Source organism: Hyaena hyaena, unplaced genomic scaffold (assembly GCF_003009895.1).
Source record: "Hyaena hyaena isolate Hyena2069 unplaced genomic scaffold, ASM300989v1 scaffold_1627, whole genome shotgun sequence".
Lineage (NCBI taxonomy): Eukaryota > Metazoa > Chordata > Mammalia > Carnivora > Hyaenidae > Hyaena > Hyaena hyaena.
Genome location: NW_024082250.1, coordinates 65675 through 85952, shown reverse-complemented (window position 1 = coordinate 85952; position 20278 = coordinate 65675). Strand labels below are relative to the sequence as shown.

The 20278-nt window shown below is 36.7% G+C and overlaps 1 protein-coding gene across 1 annotated transcript; it reads left to right on the top strand.

Moving 5' to 3' along the window:
• Positions 1-12187: 12187 nt before the first annotated feature.
• On the top strand, positions 12188-13180 carry LOC120226173 (olfactory receptor 1N2). Its single transcript, XM_039224363.1, has one exon. It carries the CDS (start codon positions 12221-12223, stop codon positions 13178-13180), a length of 960 nt encoding a protein of 319 aa, XP_039080294.1. The 5' UTR covers positions 12188-12220.
• Positions 13181-20278: the final 7098 nt, after the last annotated feature.

The window sequence follows — 20278 nt, the reverse complement described above, 5'->3', positions numbered from 1 at the left end:
CAAAAATGCTCTTTCTATGTAAATAAATATCTTAGCTTTCTCACTTGCAACAAAACTCCTGTTCCTAAATTCCTCCTGTAAATCTGGAAGCTACTACAAAGAGTTTAGTGGCATATGACATATATTTCTTAAAGAATTCTCATGCTTCCAGTTAAAGATGTTATATTAAAATCGTGCATCTAATTTCATTCTCTCCTAAAATCTTACGAAAAGTAAAGTGATTTTTTAAAAAGTCATAAACCCCACAGGGCAGTTAAGAGTAGAAAGGGAATGGTGAGGAGAAAAGTGAGAGTGGTGATAAAGATGGTCTTAACATTGCACTCAACCTGACTAAGCTGTAGGCAATATCTCCTGGCTGTGGTCCCGATGTCCACTTTCCTAGAGATTTACTTTAGAAGACTTATAGAGTTTACTTTTTTCTCTGTCCCTTTGAGATATAAATCTCCCTGGTTCTTGACAGTCTTACAACCTAGGAATGTCTTTCTCATGGACTTGGGAGCCATCTCTTTAAAATGGAATCATGAAGAAAGAGCATACTTATCTCCCAGTCTCTGTGGAATGGTAGGACCCTTACTTTAGTGGATGCCAGTCAGCAAACACAGATAGCCTAATCACAGTGACCAACTTTTTAAGAGCCTCCAGTGCTTTTACACTAGCTCATCCCAGCATTTAAAAATCATCCTGCTGGCTCAGTCAGTAGGGTATGTGACCCTTGATTTCAAGGTTGAGAGTTAAGCCCTATGTTGGGTGTAGAGCTTACCTTTTAAAAAGTTCTCCTGTTGGGATGAGCACTGGTCATTGTGTGTAAGTGATGAACCACAGGAATCTACCCCAAAAAACTGAGAGCAGACTTTACATACTGTACATTACCCAATTTGACAATAAATTACAGATTTTTAAAAAGTCCTCTTGCTTTTTTTTCAGTGGAATTGAGTTCAGTCTTTTTCCCCTACTGCAATCATCTCTTCCCTCAGTTTTATTGAAATATAATTGACATGCAACACTATATAAGTTTAAGGTATACAGCATAGTGACTTCACTTACATATAGTGTAAAATGATTATCACAGTAAGTTTACTTATCATTTATCATCTCATATAGATACAAAAAAAGGAAAAAATTGTTTTTTCTCCTTGTGATGAGAACTCTTAGGATCTACTCTTTTAACAGCTTTCATATACACCGTACAGTAGTGTTAACTATAGGTATTATGTTGTACATTATATCCTCGTCACCTATTTATCTTAAAACTGAAAGTTTCTACCTTTTGATCACCTTATTTCAATTCCCCAACCTCCTAACCTCTTCCCCTGGGATCCCTTTGTCTGTAAGTATGAGATTTGGGGGGTTTTTTGGTTTTTTCAATTCCACACATAAGTGAAAGCCACATATACAGAATTTGTCTTTCTCAGTTTGACTTATTTCACTTAGCATAATACCCTTAAGTCCCATCCATGTTGTTTCAAATGGAAGGATTTCATTCTTTTTTTTAAATTGCTGAATAGTATTCCAGTGTGTGTGTGTGTGCGTGTGTGTGTGTGTGTGTGTGTGTGTGTGTGTGACAGCTTCTGTATCACTCGTCTCCTGATGGACACTTCCATTGTTTCCATGTCTTGGTTGTGGGCAGTAATGCTGCAATAAACACAAGGTGCAGATATCTCTCGGATATAGTGGTTTCATTTCCTTCAAGTATATTACCAGATGTGGACTTGCTGGACTGCATGGTCATTCTATTTTTAATTTTTTGAGGTATCTCCATACTGTTTCCCATAGTGGCCAACTTACAATTCCCCCAACAGTGCACAAGACTTCTCTTTTCTCTATATCTTCACCTGTAAATGTGTTAAATAAGGTCTTCCTTGCATGTTTAGCTCCATGTGCTGTAAATTTTTTTTAGCTCCATCTGGTGTTAACTGAGTCAACAGACATGGAAAAGTGGAATTCTGAACTGGTAGTAGGTGAAATATAAGAATCAATCCTGTCGGCACCAAAGAATCCTCAAAAAGGCCCAGAAACTGGAAGCTCTTGGTACTTCGGGACCAACGAGTGAAAGAGAAGACTAAGAGGTGACAGTTATTTCAAAAGAAGCTAGATTCCTAGATTACTCTTTACACCCCACACTGTGGGAATGCTGCCCCTGTTCTATCCCAGCAGAAACTGGGAGGTTTACTTTCTGGAGAAGCTTGGGACTGGGGGTTGTCACAAATAACTCACAATTATATTATTAGTGAATCATGTGAAAAACAAGAAAATTACATGTCTATACATGCACATTGAATGTTGAATGTTGAAACCCACAGCCTTTTCTCCAGACTTTGCTGCCATATCTTTATCCTGAATATAAAATATTAGAAGAATTTTCTTTGGAGGCTGAACAGGAAAGAACTAAAGATACTGGCATTGGAGGTTTCCTCCTCAAAACAGGTTTCCCAGTCAGATCACACTTTAGTAGAACTCAAAGTCAACAGCTCCATCGACAAGCACAGAGTTACCAGCCAGTTCCTAAAAATGTACTGGGTTATTGCATAAGTCAAACAGGACATAAATATGAAGTGCACAGCTCAATGAATTTTCCATATGTTTATACCAGTGTAAAACTCCACAAATCAAGATATATAATATCTCCTTCAAGTTAGAAGGCTCTCTCTTTTCCCTTCTGAGGCATTATCCTCTCAAAGGTAACTACTCTTGTGATACATATTATCAGAAGATTAGTTTAAGTAAAAGGAATCACACAGTAGAACTCTTGCATCTGGCTTCTTTAGCTCAATATGACATCTGTCAACTCAATCATGTTGTGAAATATAGCAAAAGTTTATTTTTTATTGTTGTATAACATTTCATTATAAAAATAATACCTTATTCATTTTTTGTGTTGACTAAAATATATGGATTGGTTCCAGATTTTGACTGTTACGAATAAAGGTGACAGGAGCATCCTTAAGTATGCATTTTGTGGGCCATATGTACTTGTTTCTCAAGGGTGTATATGCAGAGGTGATATGTCTGAGTCTTAGGGTAAGCAATATTTAAATTTTTTTTAATGTTTTATTTATTTCTAGGAGAGAGAGAGAGAGACAGCATGAGCAGGGGAGGGTCAGAGAGAGAGAGAGAGAGAGACACAGACTCTGAAACAGGCTCCAGACTCTGAGCTGGCAGTCAGCACAGAGCCCGACGCGGGGCTCGAACCCACGAACCGCGAGATCATGACCTGAGCGAAAGTCAGACGCTTAACCGACTAAGCCACCGGGGGGCCCCAGGGTAAGCAATATTTAATGTTAGTATATGTAGGCAAACTATGTTCCAAAATGCTTATATAAATTTCCATTCCCATCCAAAATAATTGAGAGTTCTAGTTGCTAAATAGTCTCAACAAAAATGGCAGTGGCAGTGGTTGTTTTTATCTCTGGGGTAATGTTGAGGAAAACTGGGGAGATGAAAATGTCTTATATTTTTGTCTGTATATATTTTAAAGTATTTATTTAAATTCCAGTTAACATACAGTGTAATATTATTTTCAGATGTACAACATGGTGATTCAACACTTCCATGCAACACCTGGTGCTCATCGCAAGTGTATTCCTTAATCCCCATCACCTGTTTAACCCAGGTCTTACCCACCTCCCCTCTGGTAACCATCTGTTTGTCCTCTATAGTTAAGAGTCAGTTTCTTGGTTTGCCTCTCTCACTCTTTTTTCCCTATGTTTTGTTTCTTAAATTCCACATATAAGTGAAATCATATGGTATTTGATTTCTCTGACTGACTTACTTCACTTAGTATAATACTCTCTAGCTCCATCTATAGTGGCTACATGGATATATACATGTATAAATATTAATTAATTTTATAGGTAATTGTGTTTTTTACTCCCTGTATTTTTTAATGTAAGAATAATTTTTTAATGTAAGGCTATTATGAGCAACTTTAAGGTGATAAATGCCAATTTGAGTAAAATGGACAAATACTTCAAAGATAAAATACATTAAAGCTGACAAAAGAAAAGAAAGTCTGAATAACTTGCTATCTGCTAGAGTAATGGAATCCATTATCAAAAGTTCCCATAATGAAAATACCAAGTCCCCAATGATTTCACTGTTGGGTTCTTCCAAACATTTAAGGAAGAAATAATCAGTCTTACATTAACTCTTCACCAGAATAGTAGAAGAGGAAAAAGTCTGTAACTCTTTTTGTGAGGCAAGTATGGCCCTAATACTAAAATTAGAGAAGTAATAAAAAGAAAGGAAAATCAAATAATGATCTCTGATGTTTCAAAATTCTAAACAAAGTATTACAAAATTAAAAATTAGAGATACACTAAAAGCATACTACACTGAGCCAAAGGGCTTATTCATGATGACAGATTAGTTTAACATTTGAAAAACAATCAAAGAAAATCATTCCACTAACATGGAAAAGTGAATAATCATTTCAAAATTTCAATAGATACAACAAAAGTATTTGGTAAACTTCAACACCCAATAAAACCTATAGGAAACTAGGAATATTTCCCTTCTTCTGCTGGCTTTACACTTCATTTGTTTTCTTTTTCAAGCTCCCTTAGGTATAAGGTTAGGTTGTGTATTTAAGACTTTTCTTGATTCTTGATGTAGACCTGTGTTGGTATTAACTTCCCTCTTATGACAGTTTTTGCTCATCCCAAAGGTTTTGGATAGTCATGTTTTCATTTTCATTTGTTTCCATGTACTTTTTAATTTCCTGGTTGACCATTAATTCTTTAGTAGGATATTCTTTAGTCTCCATGTATTTGCGGTGTTTTTCAAATTTCTTCTTGTGGTTGACTTCAAGTTTCATAGTGTTGTGATCAGAAAATATGCATGGTATGATCTCAATTTTTTTGTATTTGTTGAGGGCTGATTTCTGACCCAGTATGTGATCTAATGTGGAGAATGTTCCATGTGCATTTGAAAAGAATGTGTATTCTGCTGCTTTTGGATTAAATCTTCTGAATATATCTGTTAAGTTCATCTGGTCTAGTTTGTCACTCAAAGCCACTATTTCTTTGTTGATTTTCTGCTTAGATGATCTGTCCATTGCTGTAAGTGAGGTGCTAAAGTCCCCTGCTATTATTGTATTATTATCAGTGAGTTCCTTTCTGTTTGTTATTGTTTTATATATTTGGGTGTCTTCAAGTTGGTGCATATATATTTACAATTGTTAGGTATTATTGTTGGATAGACCCCTTTAGTATGATGTAATGAATGCCTTTCTTCATCTCTTGTTACAGCCTTTTGTTTAAAATCTAGTTTGTCTGATGTAAGTATTGCTACTCTGGCTATCTTTTGACATGGAAAATACTTCTTCATTCCTTCACTTTCAATCTACAGGTGTCTTTAAGTCTAAAATGAATCTCTTGTAAGCAGCAAATAGATGGGTCTGGTTTTTTTTAATCTGTTCTGATATTCTGTGTCTTTTGATTGGAGTATTTTGTCCATTTACAGTCTGAGTAATTATTGACAGATATGAATTTAGTGCCATTTTATCACAGAACAAATACTGTTGAACTGTCTATACTACCCAAAAGAATCTACACATTTAATGCAACATGCATCAGAATACAACACCATTTCTCACAGGACTAGAACAAGTAATCCTTCTGTATGGAGCCATAAAAGATCTGGAATAGCCAAAGCCATCTTGAAAAAGAAAAGCAAAGTTGGGGGCATTACCATTCCAGACTTCAAGTTATATTACAAAGCTGTAGCCATCAAGACAATATGGTACTGGCACAAAAACAGACACATAGATCAATGGAGTAGAATAGAAAAACCCAGAAATGGACCCACAGCTATATGGTTAACTAATCTTTAACAAACCAGGAAAGACTATCCATGGGAAAAAAAAAGATAGTCTCTTCAACAAATGGTACTGTGAAAATTGTACAATAACAGGCAAAAGAATGAAACTGGACCACTTTCTTACACCACATACAAAAATAAATTCAAAATGGATGAAAGACCTAAATGTGAGACAGGAAACCATTAAAGTCCTAGAGGAGGCAGTTACCTGTTAGACACCAGTCATAGCAACTTCTTACTTCTGGAGGCATGGGAAACAAAAGCAGAACTAAACTATTTAAACTACATCAAAATAAAAACTTTCTGCACAGCAAAGGAAACAATCAACAAAACTAAAAGGCAACCTTTGGAATGGGAGATATTAGCAAATGACATATTAGATAAAGGGTTAGTATCCAATTTGACCATAAATTATATTTAAAAAAATAAGATTAAAAAAAAACACAAAATAAATACAGAACTTATAAAATTCAACACCCAAAAAACAAATAAGCCAGTTAAAAAATGAGCAGAAGACATGAATTGACATTTAAAAAAAAAAAGACACAGAGAGGGCTAATTGACATATAAAAAATGCTCAATATCACTCATGATCAGGGAAATACAAATCAAAACTACAATGAGATACCACCTTACACTAGTCAGAATGGCTAAAATTAATAATGCAGGAAACAAGAGGTGCTGACAAGGATGCAGAAAAAAGGGAACCCTCTTACATTGTTGGTGGGAATGAAAGCTGGTGCAACCACTGTGGAAAACAGTATAATGGTTCGTCAGAGAGTTAAAAATAGAACTACCCTATGATCCAGCAACTGCACTACTAAGTATTTATCCAAAGGATACAAAAATTCTGATTTGAAGGGATATATGCACCCTGATGTTTATAGCAGCATTATCAACAATAGGAAAATTGTGGAAAGAGCCCAAATGTCCATTGACTGAAGAATGGATGAAGAAGATGTGGTATATGTGTGTGTGTGTGTGTGTGTGTGTGTGTGTGTGTGTATTATTCAGCTAGTAAGAATAATGAAATCTTGCCATTAGCAATGATATGGATGTGCTAGAATGTATTATGCTAAGTGAAATAAGTCAGTCAGAGAAAGACAAATACTATGTGATTTCACTTAAAAGAGGAATTTAAGAACCAAAACAGATGAACACATGGGAAAGGGGACAAACAAGAGAGAGGGAGGCAAACCATAAGAGACCCCTAACTACAGAGAACAAATTGATGGTTGGTCGAGGGGAGGTGGGTGGGGGGATGGGCTACATGGGTGATGGGTACTAAGGAGGGCACTTATGTTGAGCACTGGGTGTTATATATAAGTGATAAATTCCACTCCTGAAGCCAACATTACACTATATGTTAAATAACTAGAATTTAAATAAAAATTTCAAAAAAAAAGAATTGGAAATATGGTATTATAATCAGACAATTATTAGACGAGCTGATTATACGCCTAAAAAGTCACCCCCAAATCTATGACTTATTGAATTAATAAAACAATATAGCAAGGTCACTGAGGCAAAGGCAACATACAAAACCAACTGTATTTCTGCATCCTAGCCATGAACAAATAGAAAACAAACATTCTAAACATGGTATTTACTTTAGAATAGAAAAGCATAGATATCTAGGAATAAATTTAAGGTAATGTGCAAGACCTCTTTACTAAAATTTATATTATTAAAACGGTATTGAAATAAAGCAGGCAAAAATGAAGAATTATGCTATATTCATAGACTGAAATTTTCAGCATTAATATGATATATATTCTTCCTAAGTTAGTCTATTAACCAAATCACATTCATCGTCGTTGCATATGTCTATGTGTGTATAAAGTTAATTCTAACGTTCACATAAAAACACAAGTACCAAGGATAGCCAAGGAAACAAACTTGGAAGACTTATACAACCGTGTATCAAGACTTATTATAAAACTGCTGTAATTAAAACTGTGTCATTGGCCAAAGACAGGCAAAATAAAAAATAATGGTGATTTTAGATGAAAAGACAGAAGAATATCTTCATAATCAAAAGTATGCAAATATCTCTTAGGGCACAAACAGCATAATCAAAAAGAAAAAAAGAAATTCAATTATATTAAAATTAATAACTTCTATTTCTCAAAAGACACCAATAAGAAAGTGAAAAGTTCACACCCAGAGGAGGAGATATTTGACATGTATATATGAAAATCATTCTGAAAAACTAAAGTTGAAATCATGCAAAATCTAGAACCCCCAAATTCTACTACTAAGTATATATTCAACCAAAATGTGTACATATGTTCCCCACAAGGCAATGTATAAGAATATTTGTATCATCACTCTTTGTGAAATACTAAAAGGAAATCATCTAAATGGCTATCAACAGCAGAACAGACGAAGTGTGGCATATCCATCAGTAGAATACTACCAGCATCATCACTCTCTGCCTCCTGCTCCTCTCTCTGTCCTATCCTTGCCCCTGAGAATTTGGAGTGTCTGTTGCAGTTATCCCACGCCAATATCAGCATCATGTTGGGTATGTGTGAGGAGGGAGGAGAGAGATAACTTGTCTCTCATGTCCCACGTCTCCAGATTGAGAAGGGCAATGCACAGGCAAATGCATCTAAGAAAACACATTTTCACCAGGACTTCATTTAGACACAAGATCTTGGATATTGACCTGATGTTGCAGTACAATGAAATTCTGAAGCTTTGGGGAAAGGAGTGAGTCTATTTTGAATGTGGAAAGAATATAAATAATTTCAGGTGGTGGTAATTAAAAAGAGCCAAAAATCCTTTGCTATTCTTTTTATGGATAGATGGAGCTTAAGTTCTTTCTCTTAGTCATTGGGTTGGTCTTCGTGACTTTTTTCATACATGGTAGGCAGTGAAAATGAGATTCTAGGATTCCCAGAGCTAGGTTTTATGAAGAGCATGCAGCTTCCACCTTGATATTTGCTGTCCAACTCTCAACAATAGCCAACTCATGGAAAGAGCCTAAGTGTCCATCAGCTGACAAATGGATCAAGATGTGGTTTATCTATACAATGGAATACTACATGGCAATGAGAAAGAATGAAATCTGGCCATGTGTAGCAACATAGATGGACCTTGAGGGTGTTATGCTGAGAGAAATAAGTCAGACAGAGAAGGACAAATATCATATGTTTGCACGTATAGGAGGATTAGGAGGAACTTGACGGAGGACCATAGAGGAGAAGAAGGGGGGAAATGGTGGAGGAAGGGAGAGAGACAAACCATGAGAGACTCTTGAATGATGAGAACAAACTGAGGACTGATGGGTGTGGGGGAGGAGGGGGGAGATGGGTATGGAGGAGGGCACTTGTGGGGATGAGCATTGGGTGTTATATGGAAACCAACTTGACAATAAACTATTTGTGAAAAATAATAATAATAATAAAAATATTTGCTGTCCAGAGGCCCCCTTTCTGAACTCTGCCGCCAGTGCTGTGAGCAGCTCAAGTGATTTGGAAAGGCCAGGCACAGGTGCTCAGACCTAACAAACCAATGGAAAATGCATGAGTTATTAAAAAACGGTCCTGATAAAACTAGCTACTGTGAAAAATTAAAAGTAAAGGTAGATATTTTTCTCACACCATACCACAACATAAACTGCAAGTAAATTAAAACATGGGGTAATGCGCATTAAGAAGCGCACTTGTTATGATGAGCACTGAGTATCATATCTAAGGGATGAATCACTAAATTCTACTCCTGAAAGCTATGCTACACTGTTAAGCAATTTGAATTAAAATAAAATCTTGGCAGAAAAAAAGGAGACAAAATTTAAATATACTATTTAAAATTTAGAAGAAATAACTAAATTACATTTTCTTGATCTGTAAGATGGAAAGGACTTTTCAGTATAAAAGTAATGGAAAAAAGCACAAAGCCACATATCTGTCAAATTTGACTATAAAAATCATTTTTAAAAAGTTGTAGTCATCTTGGAATGACAAGGACAGAAGACAACACCCATAAAATATTTTCATTTGTTTTATTGCCATTAATATCCATTTTAAAAAAACGCAAGTATCCCAATAGAAAAAAGGAGAAATATATTAATAAGATAATTTGAGGAATAATTACCCATGACTAAAAATCAGATGAAACAAATAGTTGATCTCACCAAAGACATAAGAATTAGAAGAATGAGATTATTTTATATCTATGGATTTGTTAGTGATTAAAACCAATGATACTAAGACAAAGTGTGGTGGTTAAGAACATGGATTCTAGTGTCATGCAGACCTATGTTGGAATTCCACCCCCTTCATTTAGTAGTTGTATGACCTTGGTCAAATCATGATCTTCCCTGAACCTCTGTTTCATCATCGGTAAAATAGGAATAATAATAGCTCCTGTATCTAAGCTTGTTGTGAGTCTTACTTGAGACCGTGTAATCAAAGTATTCAATAATATTAATAATAGTATCAATTCAATAGTATTAATAAAAATACAGGAGATAAAATATTTTTAGCAGCTTCTATGTATCAGACATTATGGCTGGTGTGATCTGTATAGGCCGCCTCATTTAATTGAGAGTTTAGGACTTGAAGGGGTTTCTCTACATGATTACTTTGTTTAGGAAAATCAGCAACAGAAATAGTTATGTTATAATTTATACTTCGATACTTCCCTCAATTGAGTTTTGCCTAGCGTATGGGACAGTAATTCAACTGCCCAGTGCATAGGGGCCTGCTGGCCAGGCTAAAGTGCACTGTATTCCAGCAAGGGGCCGCAGAATCACACTCCTGAGACTCACATCTGAGCTTAACCCCTGGGAAAGAGATGCCCTCAGTTCCCCCAGGATCCGGCCAGAGTTGGCTGGAGGACAGGCTGCACAGTGACACTGAGGTTGGCTCTAATGAGCACTTTGGGAGATGTTTTTGAGGAGCCTTTAAAACCCTAAGAAAGACTCTTGTCTTCTCAGGCTTAAGGAAGCTGCAAATGAATCATACACTCCATGTTCCTAATGAACTCTGGACCCCATAGACCCCAACTTTGTTGACTGAGTCTGAAAGGTCCCAGGAACTTCTTCATTGTAAATTATCCATCCAGGAAAAAGAAATGGAAAATTTAAAGATGCCTGACACTGATCCATGCTCTCACAGGTGAGAATGTGCAAGGGGCTGGACACACACACACACACACACACACACACACACACACACGCTTCCCAGCCCAACAAGTAGGCAGAAGTTTTCTGGGTAGATGAGCTGACTCTCCACCTAAGATCAGAAGTCTGTCTACAAACCAAAGAACAAATAGAGGATTAACTATTCACAGAAACTTCTAAGGCTGCAGTTTTTACAATGCCAATATGAAATGAGCTCTCACACCAGAATTCTATAAATCCTAGGGGAGCAGAACAGAGTGGCTACTTTCAAGCCCAGAGAAACAGAGCCTAATTCATTCTACCTTCCTTTCTCTAATGAGAAGTAAATATTGGAGAAATATGGTGTAATTGTAGGGGTGAAGGCACAGGCACTGGAGTTAGGCACACCTGCATTTGACTGTCATTTACTAGCTATCTGATCTTGAGTACATAAAATATCTCTGAAGCTCAATTTCATCATTTGCAAAGATAGTAGCACCTATGTCATGGCCTTATGAAGAATAAAACAATGCTATGAAGATGTCTCATTTTTAGCCAGTCCCTACAAATAGGAGCTGATCATGATGAGAATCCAAGAGAACTGAAATATCAGTTCCTAGAGTGAATACAGGTACCAAGAAGCAGAAGGGGAAGAGGACAATGACAAAGAAGAGACAGTGATGATGGAGTGGGCATGGCCCCCTCCCTGTCTGTGGAGAGGAGGAGATGGGGTAGATAGGACATTACAGACACTCACTGCCCAGTTAGGGAAGGGCACAGGGATGGGAGCTGAATGGTGCAGTCAAGTTCTAGGGATTGGGGAGGCTAGTAGAGAGGAGGCTATTTTGTCTGTGTGAGTGAGTGAGTGAGTGAGTGAGTGAGTGAGTGACTCTGTGTGTGTGTGTGTGTGTGTTTTGGGGAAGAGGCAGCAAAGGAAATCATCAATCACTAAACATAAATGACTTTTCCAATCATGCCTTCAAAGATATGCTCAATTCTTACCTCCTCCAATAGCCTACATTGATTTCTCTAGTCAAACTGATCTCTTCTGTGGACATCTAACACAAAAGCACAATTTGCATTTGTATGGATATTGTCTTGCCTGTTTCTATGTCCCAGGGATGTTTTCTCACACCCCCAATGAGATTCAAGATTCTCATTGGCAAAGTCCATTTATTCTCCTTTTTTCCCCAGTATAGTTCTGGCTACACAGATACATCTGTTGTTGATCTACCAATTAAATACTAACACAGGGAAGGGTTTTATCTGAACAGATAACATGAACTACAAGGGATGGGAAAACCAAGCAGAGTGAACCAAACTGCTGTTTCAGACTTCCTCCTTCTAGGACTCTCTGAGCAGCCGGAGGAGCAATCTCTCCTATTTGGTGTTTTCCTGGGCATGTACCTAGTCACCATGACAGGGAACCTTCTCATCATCCTGGCCATCAGTTCTGACCCACACCTTCATACTCCCATGTATTTCTTCCTGGCCAACTTATCATTAACTGATGCCTGTTTCACCTCTGCTTCAATACCCAAAATGCTGGCCAACATTCACACCCAGAGTCGGACCATCTCCTATTCTGGTTGCCTTGCACAGCTGTATTTTCTCCTTGTGTTTGGTGGCCTTGACAACTTCCTTCTGGCTGTGATGGCATATGACCGCTATGTGGCCATCTGTCAGCCACTCCATTACAACACAGCTATGAGTCCCCAACTTTGTGCATTAATGCTGGTTATGTGCTGGGTGCTAACCAACTGCCCTGCCCTGATGCACACACTGCTGCTGACGCGTGTGGCCTTCTGTACCCACAAGGCAATCCCTCACTTCTACTGTGATCCCAGTGCTCTACTGAAGCTTGCCTGCTCAGATACCCACATTAATGAGCTGATGATCATCACCATGGGCCTGATGTTCCTCATGGCTCCTCTCATGCTGATCGTCCTCTCCTATGTCCGCATTTCCTGTGCTGTGTTTGGCATCTCATCTCCTGGAGGGCGCTGGAAAGCCTTCTCTACCTGTGGTTCTCACCTCACAGTGGTCCTGCTCTTCTATGGATCTCTTATGGGTGTTTATTTACTTCCTCCATCAACTCACTCTGCAGAGAGTCAAAGTAGGACTGCTATTCTCTATATGGTGATTATCCCCATGCTAAACCCATTCATTTATAGCTTGAGGAACAGAGACATGAAGGAGGCCTTGGGTAAACTATTTGGCAATGGAAAAATATTCCTCTTACCATTACAGTGATGCCTGGTCCCGATATCCTGAACAACCCTACCCTCATTTTGGCGATTCCACCATTCTCAGACTGATTTTAGGGGAAGGTTATTAGGTAACTCTGGGTTAGAGGCACAATAAAAGGATATTTCCACTCATTTATTTGGCTCTAGAATGAGATATTCTGTCTCAGATTCTCTCTGGATCTCAGTACTAAGGACAGGCAGGACACCATTCTCCCTCCCTCATCTCTAAAACCGGAATATTAGCCAGAGTGAACTAAAGTATATGACATAGGCTCTGGATAAAGTATATGACATAACATGTTGGGTGTTATGGCATAGGGTGAAGGTATGAGAATACAAACATGTGTTGAGTGTCTACACGTTTCCTCATTGTTCTTCACATAAGTTCTTTGAAAAAAGGTTGTGAAAAGTATGACTCAGATGTCAATAACTTCCCCAAATCAGGTAAGTTTGATTCCAATACTCATTCTCTTTCCACTATACCACATTGTGAAGATCATGAAAAATATTGAATGATCATCACAGGAGATGAAGAGTTAAATTAATATATATTTTATGGTATTTCCTTAATATTTCATTTCTTTAACTCAAGAACACTTTTCTGTTATTGTAATGGCTGGTGAAACATAGTCAATATTTATGTATTCCTACTGTGTGCCAACTTTGTACAAAATACATGCTTTATTTTCTGGGTTCTTTCATAAAATATCCAAAATATAATGACAAAACTGTAAGTCAAGTGTGATGAAAATTTTAGAGCAATAATTTGAGGAAAAGTAGTCTGGTGGAAGTGGGTGTTCTGAGAAGTCACAAGCTTAATTGAGGTTATCTTTTTGCAGTAGGATTACAGGTTACTATTTTTTTTTAATATCCACATGTTTTGAATGAGAGTATTTTTAGAACTAGGAATGAAATTTGAGAGTTGGCCAAAAATTATTCCAATGATTAGCAAGTCACCCCAGAGAGATAAAGAAGAACCTAAAAACAGAGCTCTCCAAAGATTCAAAGTCCAGTTCATCCTCAATTAAGTGTTTTAAAAAGGAGTCTGTGACTTTTTGATGTCTTGTACAACAGATATTGTTTTGAATGGAAGACAACTACACAGGAAAAAGATTACACCTGTGTGCATTTCCCTTTGGCCATCCTCTCTTCTTCTCTCCATCCCTTCTTCTTGAATAGAAGAGGTGGTAATAACATGACAACCAGAGAAACCAGACTAGACCATCCTGGCCTTGAAGTAGGTTATGTGCTCTGACTGCATCAATCTACTACTGCAGTCTACAGTAGGAAAGCAAAGGTTTAAAATATCAAGCTTTATGTTTGTCCGTAGTGTCCCTCTTTTTCGAACCAATTTCTTACCTGTAATACTCCCACCTCTACCCTCCAGTCACCCAAACACACCATGCTGTTTACCATTTATTCAGTCTGTTCTCTGCCCTGTAGAAATAGGCTATCCTAGTGATCAAACTCCCATTCCTGGAGGACTAAACCAAATATGATTATATCTCTTAAAAGACATGCACTCAATTTGCAAGTAAGGCTCACTCTTCTACAGGACCATTTACACTTTTGAAGGTGATCTTTTTAAACCAAATGGATCTCAAATGGATAGGATATTTCTGGAGATATTTCTGAATCCAGAAATTTTAGGTGCAGGGATATAGCTGAATATAGTATGGTTATACCTATTTCTCCTATTCTCATGTTCTTAACTATATTGGCCCCTTATAAGATTAAGAGAATAACCAGGAATACTGTTCAGGCAGAGGGAATGACTTGGTAAAGGACAGCACATGTACTGTAAATAAGGACTCCATAAATTAAAAAGTTGCTTTACTTTTTTTTCCAGAAGATATATTTGCTTCATTTGTCATTTTAAAAACTATAATCAAACTTTAATATGTTTTAATTAGGAAAAGTATTTCTTTTGTATATGAAAATTTAGAGACTTTATGTCATATCTAAGAATCCCACTATATCCTGTGGGATATAGATAGCTAATTACAACTAATAAAATTCTGAGAAGGAAACAGTCATTTACATAGTACAGAATCACAATGTAAAAACCTTTGGAAATAAAACCATCCCAAATTTATATTTCAAGATACTGTTAGATATTATAATTGTTTTTTAATGACAATAATTAATGGCGTATAAAAGCAGGTGAGGGAGATATTTTGAAGTGCTACTGGTAATTGGAACACAAATTGGTATAGACTTCTAGGAAATAAGCTGATAATATATATTTTAAGCATAAAAAATATTTGTACCTTATGACCTACTCTTTCACTTTCAGGAGTCTGATCAAAGAAATAGTAAAACAACATTGTTAAGAACTTTGATATAAAGATATTACTCATAAGAGAAACAGAAAGACCCAAACTTTGGTCACTATGGCTAATTATGCTATGTTGACATGATAGAGTAGTGTATGGGCTTTCTAATATTTGATAACATATCATTACTGAATTCATTATGAATTAATTATTTATAATACTTGGCTAAAAAAACCTTGAATACATCAAAATATTAAAAGTGACTATCCCAACGTGAAGGAATTATGTATGATTACTGTTTTCTCTCTTCAATATCCACTTTCCACTTGTATATTGTACAGTACAATCTTACTTTGATAATCATAAATTGAAGTAACTTTAAAATTTCATATGAATTTATTTTAGCCAATACCTATACTCTGGTGGTCTGGAGTTTGCTGTGGAGACAAAATTAATCTTTCTCTTGTTTAAGAGAGAATTTCTAGAAAATTCTATGCTTTCAACAAATAGATGCTAGATGAGGTTATTATATATAGATCTTCCTTGACTCACAGTGGAATATGCCCTGATTAACCCACTGTAAGTTGACAATATCCTGAAGTGAGAATGTATTTCATACACCTCATTTACTGAACACCACAGCTTAGTCCAGCCTACCTTAAATATGCTCAGAATGCTTATATTAACCTACAGGTGCACAAAATCATGTAACATAAAGTCTATTTTATAACAAACTGTTGAATACCTCATGTGCTTTATTAAATATCATATGAAAGGAAAAGAGACTATGGGTGCAGGGGACAGAATGGTTGCAAGTGTTTTGTTTGCTTACCCCCTGATCACATGACTCACTGGAAGCTGTTCCTGTTGCTGCCAACATCACAAGGGAGCATCATGATATGTGCCACATATTGATAGCCCAGGAAAAGAGCAAAATTCAAAGTACTATTTGTACTGAACACATATCACTTTTGCACTGTTGTACAGTTGAAAAATCATTAAGTTGAACCATCAGCCATCTGTATTCTGCTACAAGGGAGAGACGCAGAGGTTTTTTTTTTTTTTTCCTTAAAGAAAATTAAGTATTTAAAAAAATAAAAGGTTCATCTGTCTTAAAAATTAGTTATGATGTTATTTTTCATTTGGGACTGAAAGGGTTTTTTGTCTATCCACACAAGCATATGGGGCCTAACATCATAATTATTCCAGGGTTAAGTGTATATTTCATTATCTATTTTATTAATCAAGGTTCTTTAGTTTCTACTACAAAGCTGTAATCATCAAGACAGTATGGTATTGGCACAAAAACAGACACATAGACCAATGGAATAGAATTGAGAACTCAGATTTGGACCCAAAAGTGTACAGCCAACTAATCTTTGACAAAGCAGGAAAGAGTATCCAATGGAAAAAAGACAGCCTCTTTAACAGATGGTGCTGGGAGAACTGGACATCAACATGCAGAAGAATGAAACTAGATCATTTTCTCACACCATACACAAAAATAAACTCAAAATGGATCAAGGACCGGGATGTGACAGGAAACCATCGAAACCCTAGAGGAGAAAGCAGGAAACAACCTCCTTGACCTCAACCGCAGCAATTTCTTACTTGACACATCCCCAAACGCAAGGGAATCAAGAGCAAAAATGAACTACTGGGACCTCATCAAGATTAAAAGCTTCTGCACGACAAAGGAAACAATCCATAAAACTAATAGGCAATCAACGGAATGGGAAAAGATAGTTGCAAATGACATATCAGATAAAGGGCTAGTATCCAAAATCTATAAGGAACTCATCAAACTCCACACCCAAAAAACAAACAATCTAGTTAAGAAATGGGCAGAAGATATGAACAGACACTTCTCCAAAGAGGACAATCAGATGGCCAACAAACACATGAAACGATGCTCAGCATCCCTCCTCATCAGGGAAATACAAATCAAAACCACACTGATTTGTATTTCTCTCACACCAGTCAGAGTGGCTAAAATGAGCAAATCAGGAGACTATAGATATTGGCAAGGATGTGGAGAAACGGCCACTCTCCTACACTGTTGGTAGGAATATAAACTGGTTTAGCCCCTCTGGAAAACAGTGTGGAGGTTCCTCAAAAAATTAACACTAGAACTCCCCTATGACTCAGCAATAGCACTGCTAAGAATTTACCCAAGGGATACAGGAGTGCTGATGCATAGGGGCACATGGACCCCAATGTTCATAGCAGCACTCTCAAGAACAGCCAAAACATGGAAAGAGCCTAAGTGTCCATCAGCTGACAAATGGATCAAGAAGATGTGGTTTATCTATACAATGGAATACTACATGGCAATGAGAAAGAATGAAATCTGGCCACGTGTAGCAACATGGATGGAACTAGAGGATGTTACGCTGAGTGAAATAAGTCAGGCAGAGAAGGACAGATACCATATGTTTGCATGTATAGGAGGATTAGGAAGAACTTAACAGAGGACCGTGGGGCAGAAGAAGGGGGGAAATGGTGGGGGGAAAGGGAGAGGGGCAAACCATGAGAGACTCTTGAATGCTGAGAACAAACTGAGGACTGATGGGTGTGGGGGGAAGGGGGAGATGGGTATGGAGGAGGGCACTTGTGGGGATGAGCACTGGGTGTTATATGGAAACCAATTTGACAATAAAATATATGTAAAAAAAAAAAGAGCATATCAGTGCAGCTACAACCCAACTATCAGGGATCAACATCAAAAATACATTTTGATTCCCACTAAACTGATAACTGGAACCAGAAAAGTGGAATCCAGCTGCTATTCTCACTGCAACTGCCTCTCAGCATCTATGTACCTACTGATTGGACACTGAGATTCTACTGTAGAAAAAATGCTCCATTGATACATCTAACTGAAAAGGCCCAAAAATATGCCCTTCATCTCATCTCAATACTCCAAATTTCAAATAAATGCATCTATTCAATAGAACCAAATTCACATCCAGGACCTGACCTGCAAAGGAATCTGGGGAAAGTATTCTTTTCTTCTTTCCAGATTTTCAAGCATACGAAGGTACATCAGAACAAGGTCAGAATGGATGGAGAGTGCCAACTGATCATTTCTCAAACATTTATTAATAAAACCATTGAATAATAACTCTTTTCTTTTCCTAAACTGATATGCCTGATTTAGAGTAATTTAAGTTCTCATATTGTCAAGGCAGAAGAACAACAGTACTAAAGTATTTAGTATGGTCTGGATCTTTCAGGGAATATGGATTGATGCTGGTGATCATAAAATGCCAAGGGTACTCACAGGAAATACAGAAAAGGAATTCTCACAAAAAGGGTAAATGTTTCAATGGGCAGGCTAATGACCATGCTCTAAGTGTGCTGATTTAAGTATGTCATATAAGTATATGAAAAGATGCTTAACACCATTAGTCATTAGAGAAATACAATTCAAAACCACAGTGAGATTTCACTCTACATCCACTAAGATGACTATAATAAACAACAACAACAATAGGCAATAGTAAGTGTTGATGAGAATGTGAATAAACTACTGGGATAAACTGGTGGGATAACTTTGTCAGTAGGAAGGTGAAATGGTGCAGGCACCTTGGAAACTAGTTTTCCGTTTCTCTGAAATTAAGCAGAGATTTGCTGTATGACCCAGCAACCCCACTCTTAGGTATATATCCAAAAGAATTGAAAACATGTCCTCACAAAAATTTGCACATTCATGTTCATAGCAGCATTATTCACAACAGTCAAAAGGTAGAAAAAACTCGAATGTCCATAACTGATGAACAGATAAACAAAAGTGATACATTCATACAATGGAATATTATTCAGCCATAAAAAGGAATGAAGTACTAATTCATGCTGCAACATGAACAGATCTTGAAAATAGTAAGCAAAATTCAAGTCAGTCACAAAAGACTTCATATTACATAAGACCATTTATATGAAATGTCCAGAATAGGAAAATTCTCAGAGAGAGAGGGTAGATTGGTGGTTTCTGAGGGCTGGGAGAAAGGGGAAATAAGGACTGACTGGTAGGGATACAGTAACACAATTTATACCTGTTTAGAAATTAAGAAATACATATAGATAATCTTAACAAAATACATGTATACTAGTACATTAAGAATGCCAAAACATTTATGAGTAACATTAAAGCAGACTCAGATACATAAAGATGTACCATGCACATGGATTGAATGACTCAGTATTGTTATGGTGCCAGGTTTTCTCCCAAAATTATCTATAGATTCAATGTGGTTAAAGTAAAAATATCAGCAGACTACTTTTAGAAGCTAATGCCTAATTTTATATAGAAATGAAAAGAAATCAGAACAGCCAAAAAACAATTTAAAAATGAAAAACCTGGCAGACTTACTCTGCCTAACTTCAACACTTTTTATAAATCCATAGCAACGAAAACAATAATCACATGAAAATAGAAATACAGATCAAAGAATAGAATGAATAATCCTGAAATAGACCCATATGTATATGATCAATTAATATTTTATGAATGTGCAAATATAACTCAATGTGTAAAAGATATTGCTTCCACAAATTGTACCAGGATGATTCAACATCAATATCTATCTATCCATCTATCTGTATATATACAAATACATATATACATGCATATAGATATTTAAATATATATTAAATGAACAGACTCTTATGTTGTACTATATGCAAAATGGAGCCTGAAATGGGTCAAACATGTAAGAACTATAACTTTAAAACCATTAGAAGAAAACATTGAACCAAATCCCCGCAAACATGGGATAGGCAAAGTTTTATGGTTTAGGACACAGAAGGCTAGAAAAATTTATAAC

What these genes read in the sequence shown, in the direction of transcription:
- LOC120226173 (XM_039224363.1), top strand. Translation starts at nt 12,221, where the DNA reads ATGGGAAAACCAAGCAGAGTGAACCAAACTGCTGTTTCAGACTTCCTC.